A 25736-nucleotide genomic window follows, 5' to 3' on the forward strand; every position below is an offset into this window, starting at 1 on the left:
TGTACTGTGGGAGCAGTGACAAATGCAGACGCTCTCAGATTGCACTTACTCTCTCAGACTGACATAAATGCAGGCACTGTGAATGTACTGTGGCAGCAGTGACGAATGCAGACACTCTCTCAGATTGCAGACACTCTCTCAGACTGACATGAATGCAAACTGACATGAATGCAGACACTGTGAATGTACCGTGGCAGCAGTGACGTATGCATACACTCTCCTAGATTGCAGACACTCTCTCAGACTGACATGAATGCAGACACTGTGAATGCACTGAGATTGCAGATGTACTCAGACTGATGTGAACCTTGCATGCTGTGTGGACTGGAAACCTGCGTGATCTCAGACTGACGCACATTAACATTTCATGCTACAGTCATATCTTATGATGCAGTCACATTGACAGTCTATGATATACTGTCTCTAGTTCATGCTAGAGTGATAGTTTATGTCACTGGTTTACTACTCTACTCAGATTGTAAACAGTTTTATGCTATAGCGCATACTATAATTACGATGGAAGAAACTGACAATGAAGGAATCACAAAACCAACCATGGAGACCATGTTTCATACACTGCCAAAGAACACGAGATACAAAACCTATGGGCATAAAACCCGAGATTGGAATGTCTCTCCAGGGTCGAGTAGATATGGGAAGACATCCCGCAAAATTAATGAAACACTATATGAGGAGATGTTGACCATACTCCGTGCTGAAATACGTACCATGAGGAAGGAAATGGAAAAGGACATACAAGAGCGGGTTCGAGCTGAAATGATGGAAGAACTAAAAAAGGAGATGCAACAAATATTGGATGCACGCATGGCAGAGAAAGACTCATTGATCTCTAATCTACACGAAGAACTAGAGGAATGCAAAAAGAAACTGAACGCACAAAAGGAACCACAAACCACACCGGAACTACAAAAAGAAATGGATGTTTTAAAAAAGGACATGCACACCTATGCAAGTGTGGTGGAAGGCACCCAAAAGAAAATGGAGAATGTTGAGAATACCGTCAAAGAAAATGCAGAATGGATAGATGTGGCAAAAAAGAACAAAGGAATGTATGGCAACAAAGTGGAATTCATGAATGCCACCTTGGAAGAAGAGGCAAAAAGACGGGTACGCGCACTCCACGTAAGAGTGGTTGGACTAGATGAGAAAAGCTCCCCAATTGAAGATGCTACAGCTCTTGCCACCAAAATTGGAGCTACAAATGTACCCATCATTGGGGCTTGGCGAGTCGGGAAGGCTGACACAAAAACAAAAGTCCTCATCTTGAAGTTTGGAGACCTGGAAAAGAAGAGAGCCTTCCTCTCTAAGAGGATCGCTCTCAAAGGAGAAAAGATCTACCTAGATGAAGACCTCACCCCAGCCCAGTTAGCCCACAGGAGAGAAAATATGCCATGTGTTCTAGAGGCACGGAAAGCAGGTAAATGGGTTGTATACAGAGATGGAAGAGTCATCATCACAGAGAAAAGGACGGCATGACGGTGCGCGGCCTATGAGACCCTGAAGTTCACACTGTGGAATTGCAATGGCTCCCTTAAGACAGATGTAGGTTATTTTGAGGATACTTTCAAAGGTATAGACATTGCTATGTATACTGAGACACATCAATGTAAAGACAACCGTTTACCTGATGTATATGGATATAGATGGGAAAGTGTATATCGCCCTCAGCCTAGACGGCCTGGAGGGACGAGGGGATCAGGAGGTGTGGCAATTCTATTTAGAGAAGAGCTCCGAGATACAGTCCAAGTGGTACATAGAGATGTAGAGGCAAGATACATGTGCATCAGGTTATGTACAAGCAGAACTCGAGACATGTATATTGCCATATGTTATTTTTCCCCTGCATACTCTAAGTTTTCCCCTAAAGAGGCATCCCCGTATACACCACTATATGAGGACATAATGGGATACATGAGAATTGGGGATGTTCTACTAGGAGGAGACTTTAATGCATGCACAGGAAACAACCAATCTGCTTTCTTTGACACTAGTGATGAGATGTTAAGAGATATTGCATTAGATGAAGTGGGATTAGTTAGATCAGCCCAAGATAGAGAGATAATAGAATATGGAACACACCTACTGGCACTGGGAAGTGCACATGGTTTGGCCATCCTTAACGGGCTACCACAGTGGCCAAGATCTAATGGCTTCACATGTTGGAATAACAAGAAAGGGTCAAGCACAATGGACTATTTGATTGGATCACCCAACTTGCTACCTGACATAAAAAGTTTTGAAATCTCAGACAGACCAATTGGATTAGTAGCAGACCATGCTATTCTAGCTTTCACAATGCAATATGGGCATATACACGAAGCACAGTCACACATACCAAAATTACCACGCTATGATTTTGTGGAAGCGACCTCACACATATACAGCATTACTGTGCGAGATGCATTGAGGGAGCTAGACACACAGGCCTCTCTGGATGAGTTTACAGGACAGTTGGCCAAGATAATACACACTTCAGCAGCATACGCTTTCCCACACACTACACCGTCAGATAAACCTCCACGAGGTAATGCTCCACAGAATGGCTGGTATGATGATGAGTGCAGAGAGACACGAGCACGTTTTCAGCGAGAGCTGGCACTTGGCATATGCACACATAAGCATGCTCGAACACTCTTCAGACGGTTGGTACGCAAAACGAAGCGGGAATACCTGAGCAGACTAGAAACAGAAATGTATTCCATGTTCTTGGGGCAGGACAGCAAGAGAGCATGGAAAAAGATGCATGAGAACCAGCCACCCCTACAAATTACTAGACCGGATGATTGGCATGGATATGCTTGCACATTCTATGATATCCTTGGCCAAGAGCCTATGCCACTCCCCTCAACCTCAAGACCAGCAAATTGCAGATTTTTCACAAAAAAAAAAGTGAGGAATGCTATATGGAAACTGAAAAATGGAAGAGCCCAAGACCATGAGGATTTAGTGGCTGAACACTTCACGCATGCCTGTGATATTCTGGCACCAACGCTGGCTCACATCTTTAATAGGGCAGTTTGTGAGGGATTTCCAACCTGTTGGTCAGACCATATTATTGTGCCGCTCTTTAAGAGTGGAGACCCTGCGCTACCTAGTAACTACCGAACTATCATGATTGGACACATGCTGGCCAAGATATATGGCTCTATCGTGGAACAAGCGTTGAGTGAATGGGCCGAGATGCATGGCCTGAGGTCAAAAGGCCAGGCTGGCTTCAGGAGGGGATATACAACTCTAGACCATATCTTTACGTTGAGGGCAATCATTGAAGAAGGCAAGGCATTTAAGAAAAAGATCTATTGCTGTTTTGTGGACTTTCGCAAGGCCTTTGACACAGTGCCACGTGTTAGACTCATGAAAAGAATGCAAAATATTGATGTGCCCATAGAGATACAGTGGAGTATCTATGCCCTGTATGAGACAGTGACAGGGAGAGTACGAACACGTGAGGGCATCTCAGATACAGTCAATAGCACCATTGGGGTGAAACAAGGCTGTCCACTTTCACCGACACTTTTTGGGCTGTATATAGATGAAATTTCAGAATATGTGGATAGGACAGGTGGGGCCGGAGCTAGCCTAGCTGGAGTGCTGATACCATTACTGCTTTATGCCGATGATATTGTACTTATATCTGACTCACCTGAGGGACTAAATAGACACTTGGATGCATTATCAGCTTTTTGCAGAGATAGAGATCTTAAGGTGAACCTTGGGAAAACTAAAGTTATGGTATTTAACACTTCAGTTGCTTGGGTGACAAGAGCTGAGCACCAGTTTACTTTTGACGGAGAGCCAGTGGAGATGGTTAGGCAGTATGTTTATTTGGGGGTCACATTGAAGGGACCACAGTTCTCTTGAAGAGAGACATCAGAGGCTCGTTTGGCAAAAGCATATGCAGCCTTAGGTGCATTGGAGAGGCAATGTGCTCACATACAATTTCATGAGCCGCGCACCAAACTATGGCTTTTTGACACCTTGGTTACACCCACACTCCTATATGGGGCAGCTATTTGGGGCCCGAGTCTGTTTCACACGAGAAGACAGCCTTTGGGAGACCAGGATGGACCAGAGAAGGAATACTATGATGGATGGGAGCATATGGAAAGACCACTGGTCATGATGATCTCACGCATGATACGAGCGAAGAGCTTGACCCCACATGAGATTATCAGAGCTGAGTTGGGGGCATCACCCATGGTGGCTGAGGCCTTGGTTCAGACAGTGACTTTCATACATAGACTATGGGAGCTCCCCCAAGATAGATACCCAGGGCTAGCCCTGGCCTCTTCTAGACAACTAGCAGCAGACGGTGACAGACACTGTTGGTATGTTCAGATGAGTACATGGATGCGTCTACATGGTCTGCAGATTGACAGACTACCCCCCTTTGACTATAGCCTGGATTGCCCTACACTTGACCTAAGCCGATCAGAGCTAAACCATGTGATTAGAGCAGACATACTGAATTTAGATACGGAGAAGACCTGGATCCGAACCCCCTCGCCCCATGGCACGAGGATGGCACACTACCAAACCCACTTCCTCCAGGTATTTGAGGATGGTTTCATCACCCGACCCAATTACATGGACACACAGCTGCCTCATGGACTACGCACAGTTATTGGTCAGATCCGCACCTCATCCCACCACCTGAGGATTGAGACAGGCAGATGGGAGGGTATAGAGACAGAAGAACGCATATGCCCACTATGCGACAGAGAGCCAGAGACAGAGGAACACTACATCTGCCGATGCACTGTATATTATGACATACGAGGTAGATACCACTGTCTGTTTCGAGAGGGTTTTGGACCCTTGAGACGGATCATGCAGTTTGAGGATCAGAGATCTTTGGGATTTTTCCTCTTGGAGCTCCAGAGGCGCAGAGCAACAATTCTACGGAGTAGGAGGCCCCCATAGCTCGGCTCACATAGACAGAGAGCAGTCATTGACTTTTTCACTGATACACAACAGAGTATGGCAGATACCACTACTACTGCCACACAGCCTACAGGAGTACATCATCATTGGACCTCATCTTTTGTAGGTGTCCCTTTGGATAGAGCAGTGGCACTTAGCCAGTCTAGGCGCCCACGTCCACCCGGATGAAGGCCTAGACATCCACACCACAGACAAATTAAAGCCATCATTGAGCGCCACAGGAGACAGATGCCGAGACGCCTCAGCCATGCAGAGATACACCTCCCTAGAGAACAGACATATCATTGATGGAGAGTTTTCCTTTCTCTACTCTCACTTTCAGATCACTGACATGTTTTCCTTTTATAGGACACTATTTCATTTCCTTTTCAGTCTTATAGGCATGTTTTTCATCTTTTTTCTCGTTCCAGATGAGAAACACACCATCATTGTATGTACTGCTTTAGTCTCATAGGCCACATTGGTCTTTTAGAGACGTTAATATACTCTCTCTCTCTCTTCCCCAGTCTCTAACGAGATTTTTACACTTGTATGGGCAAGTTTTGCCAAGTGGCAGCCTTCCAAAAACAATTTTTAGCATCATCAAACTTTATTAAATTAATTTTTAGAATATTAATTGTGAAGCTTAATTTAATAATGATTTATGGCTTTGAAAAATAATCTGATAGGTCAACAATTAAATTGGCTAGGCAAATTTATCACCCAAGTGATTTGAAGCACTCATTAGTCCAAAAGTGGCATTAATTCATTAATTAATGGCAATTCTCTATTATCACCACACTGACACTTAGGGCTAATTAAATGGTCTAGGCCAAATTTTGATGCTAGGTACCACCTAGTACGTGCCCAGTATAGCTTGTTACAACTTTTGCCTTTGGAATTGACTGATATCTTAGGGTCCTAGATCCCACATTGTGAAATAACTAACTTGCAGCTCACATGTTCAAGTCACATTTGCACATTTGATTAACTCTTTAATCAAATGCCAAGCAAAGCATCAAAATTTCACGTCCTAATGATATACCAATCCTGGCAATGAAACCATGAAACTAGCCTTTCTCTTCAGAGAGGGTGATATTAACCTATCAATGATTACAACAAGCAAGTGAGGCACATAAACTAAAATGCAAAATTTACCATTTAATCTTGGACAACGGATAGTTTGTTGATCCTAAAATTGGTGCTTCTTGTGGTATTCTTTGTCTTTTATTGCAAATGAATGGAGTACATTGAGATTCTTTAATCTCCTTCGCTGATCCAAGTGCCTCTTGCTGTCATAAATGCTAAGAAGCCTTTGGAGATAGTCGCTTGTTGTGGGAATCCTCTCGGTTGGCTGCCAACGTCCATTGACTGTTGCTGTTGATGCCTATAGCAAACAACTCCTCCATTGATTCTCCAAGTGGTTGGTGACAACTGAGAGGCCCATACCATAGTTAGATCAAAGCTATCATTGCAAGATACAAGATGCTCACCCCTCAACACATTAGTAGAGCAGCCTTGGATCATTTCAGGATGGAGATCCTGTGTTGATCCTGAGACCTAGAGAGGTACCACTACACACACACACACACTCTCTCTCTCTCTCTCTCTCTCTCTCTCTCTCTCTCCAATTTTAGAACCATTTTTATTTTAATAGATCTTAACCTCATATTAGGATACATTTATTTCATGTAACTTGACTTCATCTTTATTGTGATGAGATAACATTGGATATAGATGCATTGGGTTTTGTCTCATAGGTCACGTTGGCCTTTTTTAGACGTTAATATATCTTTCTTTCTTTCTTTCCCTCTCTTTCCCCCTGTAAGGGCTTTGTAGGTATACCATGGCATTGCTACGTGAAACACCTATATAGGGAGTAGTAGTCACTCAAGCCTTGCTTGGGTTGTGCTTCTACATGTGATTCCCTAGGCTCAGTGGGGTGAACCCTCACATAGGCGGTGTCACGAGGGTGTAGTCTTGAGATGTGCCTTAATGTTGTATCTTTCTATATCATGAATACAAAGGAGGATTTCTTATTGATATATGCCTTTCTGTTGTGCCATTTGTATGCCTCATGACAGGTTACGACTTGAAGTTCTGTAATGGTCGTTACAACAAACCAAAACCCACCCCCCCCTTCCCCCCCCCTCGGTCCCTCCCAAAAAAACAAACACCCCTCCCCAAGCCTCCTCCAGCTAGCTTTTTCCACTTGCATAGGCAACTTTGCCAAGTGGCAACCTTTCAAAAACACCTTCTAGTATTATCCAACTTTATTAAATTAAGTTTTAAATTATTAATTTTGAAAATTAATTTGGTAATTATTTATGGCTCAAAAAAAAAAACTAATTGGCCAACAATTAAATTGGCTAGGCCAATCTATCACCCAAGCAATCCTGATCCTGAGGACTCATTAGCTCAGAACTAGCATTAACTAATTAATTAATGTCGATTCTCTAGCGTTACCACTAATACTTAAGGGCAATTAAATGGTCTAGGTCAAAGTTTGATACCAAGTACCACCTAGTACATGTCTAGTATAACTTGTTACAACTTTTACCTTTGGCACTGACTAATATCTTAGTGTTGTAGGTCCCAAATTGTGAAACAACTAACCTGCATCTCACATATGCAAGTCACATTTGCACTTTTGATTAATCGTTTAATCAAATGCTAAGCAAAGTGGCAAAATTTCACATCCTCATGACATGGTGCTTAGCCTGGGGTGTATATCTTGGAGGGCCTTCTACTGGCAATCTGTTAGATATGGCTGCCACTTATTGTATGGGGTTGAGGTGCATGGCTTGATCTTCATTGAGGCTAGTTCTTGCATTGTGATTGGCTTGGTTGCATTGCCCATCCATTAAGTATTGAAGCTCACACCATGAGTGGCTTAGTGAGAATTTCACTTGGGTTCCCCATGGCACTTTGATGAGATACTTAGATTGTCATGTGGGCATTGATATTTCTTTAGAGCAATAGCTAGCACCCTCAGTACTGAGCATAAGGCAAATGCTATTGCAAATCATGTTTTGGTCACCACCATTTGGTATATCACTTCTTGTTTGGCCTTCTCTAGATCATGCATTTGCAAAGGGAAAGGACTCATCAAGAACATTATTTTGTCAAGTGGAGATGGTAGCACCACAAGGGCTAAGGTAGCCTAAGATGTCATCATTCATCCTAGATCTAGGGGTAGTTTGGGGATCATTGACGTGGACAATTAGAGCAGAGTGCTGATGGTGAAGCTCATCATGACGGGCCTCCTTTTGGGCAAGGAGTTGTGGAAGAAGCTATTGTTATGGAGATTAGACACCATTGCTCCTGCTCATGGAGGACCATGGCCTCCTGGCATACATTGGATATTTTAGCACATTTGGGCCATAGGGCTTGGGAATAGCTTTGAGATTGGTTTTGTTGCATTTATTACATGGGCATGGAGATCAATATTTGTAGGACCTACCTGCATTGAACCAACCATGGTTGAAGAGAAGTTGACGCATTTACTTCTCTTCAGCCATCTAATCAAGACAGATAGAGGCTACACCATTGGAGAGAGAACTCGCCTATCTTGGAGGAGGTTCTCTTTGCAAGTAGATTCTACAAGGGGGGAGTGGTTTTCCTTTCTTGGAGCTACCAGATCAAATATAGGGATAGAGACTTTGAGGCATCAGGGGGACTAGAGCCATAATGTAGAGCATTAGGGAGGTGGTACCCTAGGACTGGAGGATTGACATAGATACGTCACAGACATGGGTGGAGCACTTCACCAGAGGAGAGACCCTTCTTGAGTGGCAGCCACTAATGGAGAGAGTGTGTTGAGTTTCTTAGTAGAGGTGGATGGCGGCCATAGGTGAGAGGATCTAGATTAGTTGAAGTTCCTAGGATGCTCTTGGCATGGGATTAGAGTTGTGGCTCATTTTGGCATGACTTCGTACTTATACCCAGATCCACATGCTTGTATAGTAGATGGATGGAGACCTTTGGCATATTGGAGGCCACTTCAGAGACCATGAGGACCTTAGTGAGTGGGTATGGAGAGATCCATTTTGAGAGACACCTTGGGATGTGCCCTTCTTTGGATATGCCACTAGGCTAGGGAGGAGGATATAGATGAAGAGGATTAGAGTGGTGCCAACTATAGCCCAATATTGGGCTACATTCATACATCACAACCTTTCCTTGTATAATTTTGGAGGAGAAATAGTGGGCTTGCAGGGAGAAACATGGAGTGTATGGCAAACATTGTTACAAAGAAAACTCCAAACATCGAAGAAGTATGGAGAATGATGAATGACGAATCATGCTGATACAATGCAGAAAAGCTTGGAGATGATTGCAATCTCTTGGCTGATTAGGCCGGCAGCACTTAGAAGGAATTTTCACCGTGAAGGGAGCAAAATGCAGTCGTTTGGGCAAAGGTGTCGATGATGAGGAAAAGAGCTACTCTTTGGAGGGAGCCAACTATAGTCCTCGGGGCAGTGAAATGTCAGTGTATGCATGGGAAGATGAAGGACAGCAGTAGAAGGAGCGGAATGCAGTCCTGAGGAGTTGTCAGAGAGTAAGAGGATGATAAGCAACAGCAAGTGTACTCAGAAGGCAGAAGATCAAAAGGGCAGCCTGCTGAAGACCAAAACGCAGCTGTAGCGGGTGGAATCAGGGCCGAAAATAGCAAATGCAGGGTCAGCTGGTGTTGAAGAGGAGATGTGTGTGAAGCTAGACTGCTGAGACTGCAAATGGAGGTCTGTCCAGCCTGTAAATCAGGTCACCGGCACAATAAAGTGGTTGATTGCTGAAGAGAGTGACAATGCGCAATTATCTGCTGCAAAAGTGCAGATATGACAGCTGAAGGTGAAAACACATGATCAGTCCTCATGATGGGCGGCAGCCTGCTGATGTAGATGACAGCTCCTGATGATGTGGGAAGCAGCAATCTGCTCCAAAAGATGGCAGTCAAAGCTCCAGTAGGCAGTGTCCACTGGGCAGTGAGGAGGAGAGATGATGAAGATCAGCAGTCAGAGAAGAGGATATTGATCGAACAATGAATGATGGATGTGTGAAGTGTAGATGGATGAATGCCGATGCCCTATTTATAGGCACATGAGTCACTGAACTATCTAGGGTGGTGCCCAAACACTAATAAATGATACAAATAAAGACTTTGGGGCTGTAAGTGGAGACTGAAATAGGAATTTATGTAATGCAATGCACTTAATGACTTTGGTATCTCTACTAAGGGTTCCTTTTACTTAGCAGTTAACAAGGATGTGAGACTTATGAGGGAGGAGGTTGGCTGATAGTGTAAGCTGGCTGCACTAGATAGAGATGTAGTGTTTCATTGTGATTGGAAGTGGTACATTGACACAACCCAGCTGCTTGTACATAGGATGGCTTGAGATCAGGGGCTTATCAGAGGAGACTCATATATAGAGGCTTGTTAAAACCTAGAAGAGTGGATAAGGATAGACCCCTTTCAGCACAGGGCCGGGGTATTCCATTCTTGTAGCACATGACCAGGTTGTTGCAAAGGACTCAAATGAGTAGACAGGGCTAGGCAGACGATTCAGGAAGGTCACTCTGTTTATTTGGCTATTGGCACATAGGAGTCTGACAATACACACCTAATTGGGTTTTTGCTGGCATTATTCCCTTGTTAGACAGCAAGGTGCAATGAGGTTATAAATCAATAAAAGATCTCTAGTTCTAAGTTCCTTGGCTGCGTTTGGACAAGATTTTTAACACTCTCAAGGTAGATGGAGAGATTACAGGGTGTCTCAGAGCACTTGATGAGGATTACAGGTTTCCCTTGCAGTAGTCATCTCCCTTGAGCAGACGGCCAAGGTGTTCTTGATCCATGTGTTTCTTGTTTTTTTATATATTAGGCTATTGTATTGCGTAAGTAAATACCTTAATGATTATTATTGAGGTGGCATTTAAATGATATTTTTTTCCTGGGGAAGAAAATCCTCCAAATTACGTCTCTATCATCTTTACGCTGCTCAGTATGTTTTTGCGGGCTAAGCTTTTCATACTGGTTGAATAATAACAAATCCTTTTGCTGTCTTTTTGGAAGGCATTAATTTCACATGACAAGATGGGAGTTTTGATGCATGAGCTCTTAGTGATTGAGGTATTGGAAAAACTTTCCAAAATTTGCAGGAAATAGATGTAATGACATATTCTTCTCTTTTGTTCCCTCTTCGAGGCAGTAGTCCAATGAAAGCTTATAATGTACTTTCATTCCTTATTTTATCTCTAGTTTATATGAGGGTTCTATAATAAGTGTCTTCAATCATTTTTTGAATCAGTTCTCTCTTATAGCTTCAATGGCAAAAACTTTTTTTGTTATAGCCATTTGTCCTATAAGTTTGTTTGTTTATTTATCACTAAATATAAAAAATACTACTTTGTCTGATTTAAAAGAAACATAATTTGGATGGACTCATTATGCTTACTAAGATCTAAAGAAGCATTTCTTTCAGATATGGATGGAGAAAATATTTCCAATTCTTTTGCAAAATGTCACAGAAGATATTTCTACAATGCCTTTAAGTCTAGCTATTCATCATGAAGCTTCTATTACAAACTTGCTTGAGGTATATCAGATGCCTTATTCACTTAATCATCACTGATGTAAAAACAGAGTGCATCTTGTAATCAATCTGATTCAATGCTTGATATTATGATTGCAATAGATATATGGGCATAATTGATTGTGGAACAGCTTTATCACAATTATACATCACAAACTCATAAAGATGGGGACTATGTAGTAATTTTGATACTTACATGTACATTCATTATTTGCTTTTGCAATCCGTTTTTTTGTCCATATGTTTAGTACCTTCAACAAATTATGTTGCTACCAAACAAGTGTAACTTCTTGGCAAAATATTGCCACTCTTTTTTATTTTGGAATGAGGTACATTGTTTTCAATAAAAGAAAATTCTATTAATAATGCCTTGGAGAAAAACCCCCCTAGAGCAAAATAAAGTACAAGGAATGAAGTACATTACAAGTACAATGGTTGTGTGAATAACCATCCAATGGGCTATAATGCCAGACCACTTGAGGAGTCCTAGGCCTCTGCAAGAAGGCCTCTCTTCTCTTCCTCATACTCTTAGAGCTGCCATGCATACTCTTTCATGTCCCACAGAAAGTATGGACGGTCTTAAACCAAAACCTTGATAGAGTCTCTGCTGCGGCTATATCCTGAAGGTCTACAGTCTGAATGCACCTCGTGGTCCATATGTACTAAGCTATTATATTGGAAATCAGCTCTGATATGTGATAGTATCCTTGGGTCCACTATGCCTGCGAGTCATCTGGAGTAGGGATCTTACTCAGATGCTGTCCAATGATGAGGAAAGAAAGAGTACCCTAAACATCCTCATTGACCATTTACCTAATAACATGACATTTTTTGTTATCATTGATAACTAAATTAGTAGCCAATTTGTCACTTTTATGTTCCTACAATGAAGCCAAAGTAGGTTGTCCATCTAAAATCACCACCCCAACAAAAAAAGCAACCATACTACATCCCGTATTACCAATAATGCTACATAAAGAAACCATACCCTTATAACCAATAACTAAATCACCTTATAAACTGAATGCTGGGCCTCTATCTGTGAGGAATAAGGTAGATCTCATAATATCAGTGACAATTGATAGACTATAAGACATGTCTAGTGCAGCACAAACATTTAACCAGATTGTAGAAAGAGACATGCTACAAATCCACAATGGAACACAAAGACTATACCGTTTAAGTCCACATGTATGTGCACATTTGAAGGTTCTTGAGCATGCAATGCACAAATGGACCTTTGATTGTTTGTCACTCCTTTCTTGTAAAATCTTATTTGTGGTACCAGGCAGGAAAAACCCCTCTAAGGTAAAATACCCACCACTCAAAGAAACCCCTGTAGAGAGTAACTAAATACATTATAAATATAATGGTTGAGTAATCAATTTGGTGGGCTATAGTGCTAGACCATGTGAGAAGCTACATTAAATAAGGTTTTGGAATCCCATGTCCACATGAAAGCATCTGTCCTGCTCCTCATCTACTCAGAACTACCCTACAGCCTTTCCTATCTTCTGTGAGGAGTGTGAATGATCTCTATCCAAATCAAAGGAAGAGTTTGTGGTGCAAACACCCTAAAGGCAAATAGCCTAGCTAGTAGGCTACACCTAACAGTCCAAGTGAACCAAACAGTGATACTAGCAATCAAATCCCATCTATGATAGTGCCCTTGAGTCTAGTATGCCCATGAGTAATCCAGAGTGGGGCTCTTGGTCAAATGATGGCGCTTTGTAGAATGTCATACTTTTCAAAGACCCTAGCAAAATTATTTAGGCTCAGGAAAACTGTCAATGAAAACATTGATGCTCAATGTTTGTTACGTCTCCTCCTACAAACAGGCAACTATTGCATCCAAAAAAAGCGATACTCCAATACCACCAATATTAAGCCCCTTGAGTACCAAAACCTCACGATTGCACAACTATGTAGCTCCCACAATCCAAATCTGATTTGATACAGGTAGAAGGCGATATGATCATTGAATCATCTTAACATTTATTGTGTATATGGCTAGTTTCCATCTAGGAAGATGCCTAAACCCAATTGGTAGAAGGTAGTGAGCACTTCATCTAAAGATGAATGGGCATGCACATAATGTGATGTAATGTGCAGTTTCAATGTGTTATATTGTGTGGTTACTTGAGGCCATATCCTTTATGATGGCTAATCAAAACTTTACCATTTTTATAAGAGATAGGCTTTGCTTGGGTATAATTGACAACCTAAAGAAGTCCAAAGTTGTTCAAAGGTTTTTTCTTGCTAGATTCGCAAATGCAAGCCTAATGACTAACGGTAGTTGCTGGGAGTGATGCCAGAGGTGAAGGAAGAGTCAAAAGCTAAAAATGCAAATGTAGCAGCCTTTGATGTTGATGCCTAGTGGAGGAGGAGGTCGCCAGTAGTGAAGGAGATCCTAGATGTAGCAAACACAAATGGAATTTTTTTTTTGCAAGTAAAGTGTGGATGATTATATTACTAAAAGAACCGATTACAATGGAATGCTCATGCTCGATAGACTAGCTGGAGTTGGTGCAAGGTCATAAATATATAATATGTACAAGCCTCTCAAGGCGGTTTGGGGGGGATGGGGGCAAGAAGCCATGGGGCGTGGGGGAGGGGGGGATGTATCGCCATCTAGGGCTACCTGCCTGCATCATGAAGAATAGGTCTTGGCCGCCCTAGATGCGCATGAAGTGAAAACGGAGCTCCTGACAAGTTCGAGACTCGCCCCGTACCTAGTCCCATCGGCTGCGGAGGGAGTGGATGATGGAGGTTCAGAGCTCTACCGAAGTTACCTATATTGAAAGGCTCTCCCCACCAAAACCCTCCTGGCAACGCGCCTTCCAGATGTGCCATCCAATAAGACTCCCTACTACGATCTCCCATACCTTAAGAGTGGTATGCTGTGGGGTCCAATACCTGATGGATGGGTAGAGCCTCCAAGCCGACCACTGCGCACGACCTAGCCTCAATGATGAAGGTCGTGTCCTGCATCTCGGCCTCATACAAATGGTGACAATCCTGGCTGGTTGCCTACTAGTAGAAAGCTCCCCATGAGATACATCCAAGGTTCGGTGCTCGATGGTGGAGAATGCTGCATGCTCCTCTCCACACAAGCTGCGCCCCCTCACACGACCAAAGGCAGTACTTTGGAGTTTCTAGAAATTGTTGTGTGTAGCGTTTACGCCCTCCATCCTTCTGCATGTGGGCTAGCCAACTCCCCACTGCCAAGCCTCCATGTGCCAAAAGCCATAAGAAATATGATACCCTCCTTGGTCTCCAGTTGTCCCATAGGCAGCACCAGAAAGTCCGATGGAAGGCATCCATGATGCTGTGCTCTGCCCGCCCAATCCATGTTCTCCTGCATCAGTACGTGTCTGCCAATCCTGGCTGTGTACTCCAAGAACCTCGGTGGCTTCTTGGCGATCGCAGTGGCCGGCCATAGCCACTCTCCAGGGTCCCACTCTAGCTCATCAAGTGGCATGCTATCCCATATCCAGAGGTGCCACTCCTGGAACTCCTCCCAGAACACATAAGGGTCCAGACGCCAGGTCTTCCCTTGAAGGCCAACCACACGAATCCTCTTCCACGGAAGGACAATGATCTCCTCATCCTGCTGCTCTCTATCAAAGACCAGACACCCCCCCTCCTGCACGGTGAAGAAAGTCCTGTATGGGGCACCGCCCACTCTATCCCCCACCTGTAGGGGGATACCTGTTGGTGAAAGTCTAGCGGCCCATACCTCGCCAGGCTCTACCAACTCTCGTATCGGGGGGTCAAGCCACTCTTGAGGTATCGCTGCATCAACTCCTCCTGGTCCACCATCTTGTACACCTCCCACCATCTTGATGGTACGAGCAGGGCCAGTCTCCCAACCAGCCCATTAGATGTGGGGGCTCTCGCCAATATGTATCTCATCCCGATCTCTGACCTGGGGGTTCCAGATCACCGGTTGATGGTCTATCTCATTCCCGACAACCTGGGGGGCTTTAAATTAGGGTCTTACGGAGGCCCTGCCACACACAAAGTAGGCTGCGAAGGAGGATCTGGGGGGCGTTATTTGGGTCGTCGTGAAGATCCATGTCAAGGACGGCCTCCAGTCACCACCAAGCCTCAGTCTACACTCCTGGAGTCCCTCTTGTAGTAGGGCCTTTTAGGTCTGCCCTCCGGGTGTGAGACCGCGGACTACTAGCTTGCCCAAAAGGGCCAGGCTATGATACTCTGGGTCTATGATCCCAAGCTCTTCCTCTAACCGATGTTGGATGATGGTCGCCCATGCCACCTTGGCTTGGGAGTCCCTGGAACCGTCTGACTCGGCCCAGAGGAAATTCTGCACTAGGCGATGAAACTCAACTACACAGGATGAGGAAAAGCACCAACACGAGGCGATGTACCAAGCCGTCGCTAGGAGGACGTGGTTGACCACTAGGGCTCGGCCTGCTAGGGAAAGGTGGGAAGTACTCCAGTAGGTCAGCTTCCACCTAATAGAGTCGAGGACTATAAGAAACTACTGGGCAGGAGTGATGTCGAGTTCCACCAGGAACCCTAGGTAACGGACGGTGTCCTTGCACACCCATCTGAATCCCAAGTGGACGCCCTACTCCATGCTAGAGTCGGGGTCTCCGGTGAGGGCAGGCTGCAACTCTTGCCGAACAACCAACTTGCTAGAACCACGTGCCCCATTGTAGTGGTGTTAGCAGATTAGTTAGTTCATGGTTGAGTATGTATATGTGGTAGAGCAGGCAAGGCACAGAGATATTTTAGGCATTTTATTTGCCAGCATTTATTGTGTTTTGGCATTATTTGCAGCCAGCCGACTAGTCATATTTTTGGCATTTATTTGGCCTATATATTCTCAGGCTCCCTCTTCCACATTCATTCATCACCTGACAGTTCTTGGAGAGAGGGAGCATGTGCCAGTGCCTCTAGAGCCGGTGACTCACATTGCTTCTGTACCGTCTCATGTCTTGGTATATGGATTCCATTTCCCGAGCATACATCTGAGTTCTTATTTGTATTGTGTTCTTTCTTTCCCTTTCTCTTTTGTCTTGTGTTTCAGCAGTTTATTACAGCTCATGTTTATGCTTCCATTGTTGCACCACTTCTGTCATGGTATCAGATTTCAGGATTTGTGTTCCTGGTGTGTTTTCTTACTGATTTTAGGACTGTTTTCGCCCTTGATGATCAGGCGGCTGCTGCTCCAACCAAGCGACCTGTTTTACCTGCATTTTTTGCTGATGTCAGCATCCATACAGCTTGTGCATCTGTTTCAGCCTGCGTTTTGGTGCCTTCGCATCTCCTCCTGACTGGGCGCTTGCATTATCCGACCGTTTTTGTTGTTTTTGGCAGTTTTTGACTGATTTCTTGACTTCTTACAGCAGCTTTTGTCTTATTTTGGTTAGATTTTGGGTTATATTGTATGTGAACTCTTGCTGTTTGTAGTCAATGCTTGTGTTTTAGCTGTGTTCCCTTTCCAAATCCCTTCTTTTCTCTACTTCTTTTCTCAATCCTCTACAGATGGCTCCTCCATGCACATCCACTAATGACAAACTCCATGGACTGATTATTATACGTGGAGTGCGGTGATGAAGGCGTGGTTTATCCAAAAGTGGTTACGGTACGTGGTTGGCAGAGCTATGGTACGTCCTCAACAGCTTTCTCCTGTTCCATTTGATTTTGATGAAGACAACCATTAGAAGGTAGTGCTTACATGGGATTCGAGCAAATCAACATCAAAATCAAAACAAGGCTAGTGAATCCCAAGGAACCACTCAATCTACTCTTAAACCTAGATGACGAAATCTACCTAAGAAGAATAGGTGTTGTCAACATTGTCAAAAGGTTGGCCACTATGCTAACGAGTGTCAATCTAAGGCAAGAGGCACATAGCCAAACTTCGAGAATCTGACCCTCACATCCCAGTTGAGTAGCCCCTAGCAAGGGAAGCAAGGTGGTGGTAAACCGCAATAGGGGCAGTGGCGAGGCCAGACCCACACTACCACTGGTTAGCTATCACAATGGGCGAACTACTCAACTCTAGAAGGTTTTTTGACCGGTTTGAAGAGGCCCACATCATCTCCTTAAACATTAGATGTAAGTCTTGTTTACATCTGCGAGTTGCCTTCTGACAAGGTGACTGCAAAGGCCCACTCGTCATAGTTGAGCACATCAATAATTGTTTGGCTTGTGGATAGTGGAGCTACCCATCACATGACTCCTATAGCAAATATTTTCATTTCGTGAGCCCTTGTAGCTAGGAGAGTCCTTGTAGGAAACAACTCCTCGGTCAAGATTTAGGCCCAGGGTCACGTCGGTTTTCTCACTGACTAGGGTTCGTATCTAGCTTCGCACGATGATGTCTATCATGTCCCCCATCTTGGGGTGAACTTGTTGTCTGTTGAGCAACTTTGCCAGTTGGGTGCAAGCAGTTTTTTTCATAGCGACCATGGTGGAGGTCCTAGATTCTTAGACCCGTTTAGTGATTGCTCGAGGCAAGCCACAATCTAATGGCCTTTACCACATGACCTATTTTTATACTGAGCCGACCGCCAATGATTTAGAGTTCCATCGCTTCCAGGCCTTGGCCACCATATAAGAGTCCATGGACTCTGAGCGTCTTTGGCATTTTCTCTTAGGACATCTTGGCTATGACTCTCTTTATGAGCTGTCGCATTACGGGATGGGTGAGGGCCGTCTATGCCTAAAACTATCTTGAGAGGTTTGTAAAGCATGTCAGGTAGGTAAGTAGCATCGTACACCCTTCCCTCAACATTCTACCACCCATGCTGAGTAACGTCTTAGGCTCATTCTTGTGGATCTTTGTGGTCTCACATCCACTGCTGCCTTAAGTGGCGCACTATACTTCTTTTTGATAGTGGATGATTTCTCTAAGTACATTTGGGTGTACTTCCTCAAGCACAAGTAAAATGCCTTTGCTTGTTTCAGTGCTTGGGTGTTGCTCCGACTGGTCGTCGTGTGGGTACTATGAGGAGTGATTCTGATAGCGAGTTTACCTCCCACAAATTCTTTGAGTTTCTATAGGTGTAGGGTATTGTACGCCGGCTCATCTCTACTAACCCCCTTGCCTATGATGGAGTTGTAGAGCGTAGGAACCAGATAGTCGCGAATATAGCACGCTCTATACTATTCGTAGTAGAGCACATGGAGCGCCTCAGGTTGAGGCTATTAACACTTTGATGTACATCCTTAACCAATGCTAGACTGCGGTAGTCCCTAAAAAGACTCTACGAGGCATTGTTTGGCTCTCAACTTGTTATTTCTTACTTCTGAGTCTTCAGCAGTCGTGCTTATATTCATACTCCAAATGACAAGATAGGAAAGCTCACGCCTTAAGCAGATCTCTTGATCTTTGTGGACTATTCTTCCAAAGCCAAAGCCTACCGTTTGTTTGACGAACAAGGTGATTGTTTAGGAGGGATTTCCTCTTTGATGAGAGGGACATCATGCAAATTTCTACAATGGACTCTGCGTCCTCATATCTGCTCATATCATATGAGATCGTGTCTCTTGAGCTGGGTCTAGTGCTTGCTCTTGATCTTCCTGCAGACACTTTAGTTCCTAGGCCCCCTCTACAAGACCTATTACCTCGTTGGTACGAGCAGACTATGCGGGATTGGGGGATCCTTCCACTAGATTTTACTCTGGAGGGCCCAAGAAGATTTGGTCGGCTGATTACATTGCATACTTCAAGCCGGATAGTTGGTAGGAGGCTCTCTAAGATCCTTTGTGGCATGAGGCCATGGAAAAGAAATTGGATAGTATCGATTGAAATGGGACTTGGATCTTGGTGGATTGTCCTCGTCACAAGCCGGTCATTGGGACGAAGTGGATCTTTAGGACCAAGCTAAACGTTGACAATACTTTTGACAAATATAAGGCTCGCTTTGTAGTGCATGGTTTTAGGCAAAAGCATGGCATTGACTATGATAAAACGTTCACACCTATTGCTCTGGACATCATTTGGTTATGTTTGTCGCTCACCACGGTTGGCCAATCTATCAAATGGACATCAAAGGTACCTTTCTGAATGGTTATTTGGAGAAGGAAGTCTATGTGGAGTAGCCTCCTAACTTTTCTTCCGTTAACCAGACTGACAAGGTATTTTGTTTGTGGAAAGCTCTTTATGGGCTGAAGCAAGCATTGAGGTATTGGTACCATAGAATGGACAAGTTCTTATGGACTCACGGATACCATTCTACCCCCTATGATCCAAATCTATATGTGTACACCACTAGCATGGGGTTCAACTAAATTCTGATGTATGTTGATGATATACTCCTCACTAACTCAGGTTCTGCGGCAGTTGTAGAAATCAAGGCAAAGCTTTTTCTCTATATTCGAGATGATCAATTTAGGTTTGTTATCTTATTTCTTGGAGATGGAGAATGTTCGATCTAAGCGAAGTATCTTTCTGTTCCAATAGAAGTACGCTCTCCAGCTGGTTTTGATGCTCACACCTATTGTTTTGTTGTAGGGAAATCTCTATACCTTGGGCACAACAATCATCTCATGGGCTAGCCATAAGCAGGAGACGGTGGCGGCTTCCACGGCCGAGGTAGAGTATTAGGCTCTTTTTGATGGTATTATGGAGGCGATCTATTTGAGGAACTTATTGGCTGCACTGCAGTTTCCTTGTGAGACGCCCACCATTGTCTATTGTAACAACTAAAGTGCCATTGCCCTTGCAAGCAATCCGATCATCATCCCTTGGACACGACATATGGTGGTTCATTTTCATTTCACCAGAGAGCAGGTTGAGCTAGGCACTATTTACCTAGAGTTTGTGCCATCCAGTGACAATTTTGTAGATATTTTGACCGAGGCGGTTAACAAGCTAACTCTACAATATCTTCTACCACGGATCGTCTTGGGTACACTCTGCTCCTTTACTTTAGATTGATGGCAGGGAGAGGGTGCTTCCCTCTTGCGTTGCCTTCCGGTTTGAGAGGGGGCGGTTTCTTTCTCTTGATAGTGACAATGATGATGCTTACAGTTATTCATTCTCAAACATTTATTTATTTTGTATTGTACATTATAGACATTTGTAACTTCGTTTGCACTGTTAGGGTGGCATGATTGTAAAAGGGCGCTTGGGCAAGTGAATAATTCTCGTGCAAGGACACTGTCCCAGTAGCAGCGTTGTATCACATTCTGCATGAGCATGAAAACTTGAATCTTCCTTTGTATTACTCCATGTAATGACATTCTATTCATGTAAATATGCAGTTGTGCACATTTATCTCTTCTTAGTCATCCTTGGAGTGGTTAACTTTTGGATCCACTAAACTTGTGGCATTGCACATGGCAGTCTTCAAAGGCCCTTTTTTTTTCTATGCTTGCATGCTTGCTTTATTTGTCTTGCTTGCTCACACGTCATATTGCTTGCCTTTCCCATATTCTCCATATGATTGGCACACATATACACCCTTAGCTATTCCCTAGACACTTATCCTAATAGTTTATGGGATTGTTTTGCTTATTTTATGAAGGTAGTGGGGCCATCCACTAATAGGTTTCAAAGTTCTTCCACAGACTAAACCCTCATTTGAATTTTGAATACTCATCTCAAGGCAATGTGCTCATTTGACTTACAAGGCACATTAATTTGAGTAAGGCCCATTATTTAGGAGCTTTATACAACATCCAATAGTAAGGGTTCTCTATATAAAGGACTATGTGGATATGTCAAAAGGATCGAAGGATAATACTAGACCAAAGTGTTTCCATTGCAATGAACCTAGCCAATTCAAAAGACAATGCCCAAAGTTAGGCCAAACAATCCACCAAGGACAATTTTGTGGCACTAGAATTGAGCAGCTTTAACAGCAAAAGGAAAAGTTGTTGGTTCTTATTTTTTGTACTTTGGGGCATAATGACTCAATGGAACAAGCACTGATTTGAAACTCTTATTTAATGCTAAATCTTGTGATAAACTAAAACAAAGGCCTTAAAAAAAAGACAAGCCATTGTTGATTCCATCTACCTTTGTAAGATTTGATAGGGCTTTGGGCAGCTGATGAGCACTCTTGGTTCAATACCTTGGCCTCTCTGGGGTGATCACTTGGGCTCCCTTGGTAAGATAATAATCGCCTTTGTAGTCTTAATAGGTCATTGGGCAGCTGACATGTATCCTTTGCTCGATACCTTGGCTGCTTTGGGGTGGGACACCTTGGGGGTAAAAGAAAATAAATAACAAGGGCTTATTTCTAATGGCTCAGTTTTCGGCCTGAGAGGGGATATTGAACTAAAATTGCATTAGTTTGACTTAAATAGCTCCAAAACACACTTAATTAATGAATAAACCTTATAATTTTAAAAATAATTACCATCGTAGAGATTTATTGTGTATCACATGTAAAACTCTAATTTGGGTGGCCCAAATTTTCTATAAATAGGCATGCAGTCTAGCACTCTCCATCAATCTCGTTTTTATAGGTTTTAGGAGCTGTATCTCTACTGCCCATACGCCATTCACGGAGGATATCGCGGTTAGAGCTTCCCATTGTTGTATGCTACCATCTGGCACATGATTCTAGCTTCCATCACCCCTTGCATCACATGTATCTAGCTGTTGCCTGTTGATTCGTCACTGCCAAATTTGCGTCTGTTGCAAGGTGTCTGTTAAATGCTTGTGTTTGATGTTCTCTTTCCTCAGCAAGGTCATCGTCATTTCGCCTACACTTTGCATCCTATCACCTACATTAGGCTGCTTGTGTTTACCTCCTATAGTTGTCGCAAGGTTCTTTCTATTCTATATAGATTTGCGTTTGCTACATACTCTCTCTTCTACTACTTGTCTGCATCAGATCTAGTCTTTTGTGGCTATGTTTGCTGGTGTTCAACACAAGGAGACTGCCTTGCTATGTTTCGGGATCCATTTAGAGTATGACACACTCTTCAGCTCATAACTGTTGCCTTGATTCCAAAGATACGAGAGTTTCAAGTTTAGTATTCACTGCATAGTGTTTTTGCTACATGAGCATTGTATATTCGGTAGTCATTCACTTCATTATTCATTATGTTGACTGCCTGTGAGTTACCCTAGCCCTAATAGTGTTCTATGTTTATCAATTGGTGCTTTGTCATATGATTGGTTTTGTGTTTTCTAGATGTAGAGTATGTCTTCACAGAGGAGTCACTTATTGGTTTGTTGGTCATTTATGCCCTCAATGGCGAGCGAGATAGGAGACAGTTTTAGACTACCATAGGTGGATCATTGGATAGTAGGGGGTGACTTTAATGTAGTAGAGGCTCTTGAGGATAGGAGAGGTAGATACATAGAAACTATTAGAGGAGGAAAGCATGATGCTTAGGAGGAGTTGCTATTTTAGATTAGAGGCCAAGACCCATGGTTCACAGTAGAATTTGCTAGGCCCACAGGCTCATTCTAGTTCTCGAGGAGAGATAGGGCACTGGAAGCTAGCATGGCAGCCTAGCATCCACTGGATTTTTTAGGAGATCAAGGTAGGGGGGTTAGAAAGGAGCTTTGAGGTTAGATTCGTGGTTGCCATTGTCAAAGCTTAGAGATTTGTACCATTAGGGCTTTACCAGCTACCCTTCGCTACAGCTAAAGAGAAGAGAAGGTAGTCTCTTCTCTTCAATCACCTTTTGAGATTAGACTCCAATCACACTCTTGGACAGAGAACATACTTATGATGTGGGAGTTTCTCTTTATAGGTTTTTGTATCAATGGGAGATTGGTTTGCATTCTAGGAGCTACCGTAGGAGGCTCAGAGACAGAAACTTCAGGGGTTCAAGGGAGCCAAAGTTATGGTTGAGGCCATGATGGAAGGAGTTCTGCCAGATTGGCGGACAAATATAAGCACAATTAGGTCTCTTCTCTATAGGGGACATTTTTGTAGTAGTCTCTAGCAAAGACAAGACATTTACTTTAATGGTTGAGGAGGATGGCCATCTCTAGTGAGAGAACCTTGACCAAAGAACATTCATTAGATGCTCTAGATAGAGGATCAAAGTAGTGGCTCACTTCAAGAGGAAGTGGCACATTGACCTAGATCCATCCACCTGTCTAGTTGATGGATGGAGATATTGGGCTTACCAGAGGAGACATCTACAGAGATTAAGGGGGATCTATGAGAGTGGGTGTGGAGGGATTTGTTCCTATATAGACCTTGCGATGTGCCCGTCTTTGGCTACACTACTAGGTTGGGGATAAGAATACTAATAAGCAGGATCAAAGCACAGCCAACAGCCTCCCCCCATTGGCACAGAGAGGGAATCACAAAGGAGTTTCTATGCGACTTTTGGAGGAGGCTACATGATAGCTTTAGGGCCATGAAGATCTCTCTTTTTCAATGGCATGTAGCTCACAGGAGCCTAGTAGTTGGCAAGATATGGTAGGCACCCAATAGCATGTGTGAGATGCAGCAGGCCAGTGGAGACATAGAGACATTGCCTATGGGACTGCCCTAGAGCCCATGAGTTTGGAGAGCCCTTAGGATGGTATTTCATAGCATAGTAAAGACCATGTGTGACGAGATGCTCTAAACACAAAAACACAATACCAATCGTACGACGAAGCACAAATTGATAACACGGAACACATTTAGGGTTAGGATAACTCAAAGACAATGAACATAGATAATAATGAAACGATTGATTGTTGAATATACAATGCTCATGCAACAAATGCACTATGCAGAGAGTGAATAACAAACTTCTGTATCTGGAGGATTAGGGTAGGGGTAATGAGTTGCAAAGTGTGTCATACTCCAAATGGATTCCGAAATGGAGCAAGGCAGCCTCCATATGTCAAACACTAGCAAACGCAACCAAAGAAAGTTGGATTTGATGCAAATGGCAATGCAAGAGAGAGAAAAACTAAAAGCGCATGTGAAGAGAGAGAAAGACTAAAACGTAGGTGAGAAGAGAGAAAACAACAAAACGCAACTTGTTTAGGTTGGGCAATAGTTGTAGGGAGAGAAAAGTGTCAAATGCAGTCAGCAAAAGGTAGGCGATAGCCTGTAGGAGAAGGCGATAGTTGAAGAGAGAGAAAATAGTGCACACGGTAGTTTGAGATAGCAAACACAGGCTGGTTGTGTTAGCAGATATGTCAGCTCATGTGTGAGTCTATGCATGCAGAGGCTGGGGACATTATTTAGGATATTTTAGGCATTTTTATGGTCTTCATTTTGGTGATATTTAGCATTTATTGCTAACAGACCAGCATTAAATGTTGACCGACCTGATCATATTGAGGACATATTTTTGTCCTATATATTCAGCCTCCTCCTCCTCACTCAGCAACTCATCTGCCATCACATGTGTGGGGACTTTATGGAGAGAGGAGCTAGTGCCATTGCCCATGCAGCTAATGACTCACTGTTGTATGCGGCTGTCTCGTGTTGGATATATAGATTCAATTTCCCGAGCATACATTCGAGTTCTCATCAGTATTGTGCTATTCAGTTTTCTTTCTTTCCCTTTCTCTTTTGTCTTGTGTTTTAGGAGTTTATCACAACATATATTTACTCTTCCATTGCTGCTCCACTTCTGACATGGTATCAGATTTCAAGTTCTATGCTCTTGCTATAATTTCTTTGCTGATTTCAGGACTATTTTGACCATTGGTAATCATGCGACTGTTGCTCCAACCAGGTGACCTGTTTTTCTTGTGTTTTTGCTGATGTTAGTATATGTATAGCCTACATGAGCCCCTCTCTTGCTTGTGTGTCAGTTCCAGCTTGGGTTTTGGTGTTTTTGGATCTCCTCTTGGTTGGGCGACTGCATTATCAAGCCGTTTTTGTTGTTTCAGGTAGTTTCTGGCTGATTTTTTGATTTTTTGCAGTAGTTTTCTTCTTGTTTTGGTCAGATTTTCGTGAATACTACATGTAAACTCTCATTTTTTGCAGTCTGTGCTTGTGGTTTGGTTGTGTTCCCTCTCCAAATACCTTCTTTTCTCTACTTCTCTTCTAAATCCTCTATAGACGGCTCCTCCATGTACATCCACTGATAATAAGTTACATGGACGTGATTATCTAACATGGATTGCTGTGATGAAGGCTTGGTTTATACAGAAGCGGTTGTGGTATGTGGTTTGTGGAGCTACTGAATGTCCTCAACGGCCTTCTCTTGTTCTAGTTGATTTTGATGATGACAACCATGAGGAAGCGGTGCTTACATGGGATTCCGATGATGCCCGTACTTACTGGGCCTTACTTC

At 43.3% G+C, this 25736-nt stretch overlaps 1 protein-coding gene across 17 annotated transcripts in view; it reads left to right on the forward strand.

Moving 5' to 3' along the window:
* LOC148021332 (uncharacterized) overlaps nucleotides 1-25736 on the forward strand; it is a 293723-nt gene that overhangs the window by 13111 nt on the left and 254876 nt on the right. For 16 of the 17 annotated variants that reach the window (XR_015694538.1, XM_087698141.1, XM_087698124.1 and 13 more), the window contains 2 exons: nucleotides 11018-11074; nucleotides 11427-11540. Coding sequence is in view for 16 of the 17 variants with exons in the window: in XM_087698141.1 (XP_087554267.1) it covers nucleotides 11018-11074; nucleotides 11427-11540 (171 nt within the window). In the remaining variant the exon portion in view is untranslated. The remainder of the gene's footprint in view (nucleotides 1-11017; nucleotides 11075-11426; nucleotides 11541-25736) is intronic. The other variant, XM_087698127.1, reaches the window with a different exon arrangement.

The sequence above is a fragment of the Lygodium microphyllum genome, chromosome 18 (genome assembly GCF_053477565.2).
Source record: "Lygodium microphyllum isolate KBCC chromosome 18, Lygodium_microphyllum_v1.1.10, whole genome shotgun sequence".
Classification (NCBI taxonomy): domain Eukaryota; kingdom Viridiplantae; phylum Streptophyta; class Polypodiopsida; order Schizaeales; family Lygodiaceae; genus Lygodium; species Lygodium microphyllum.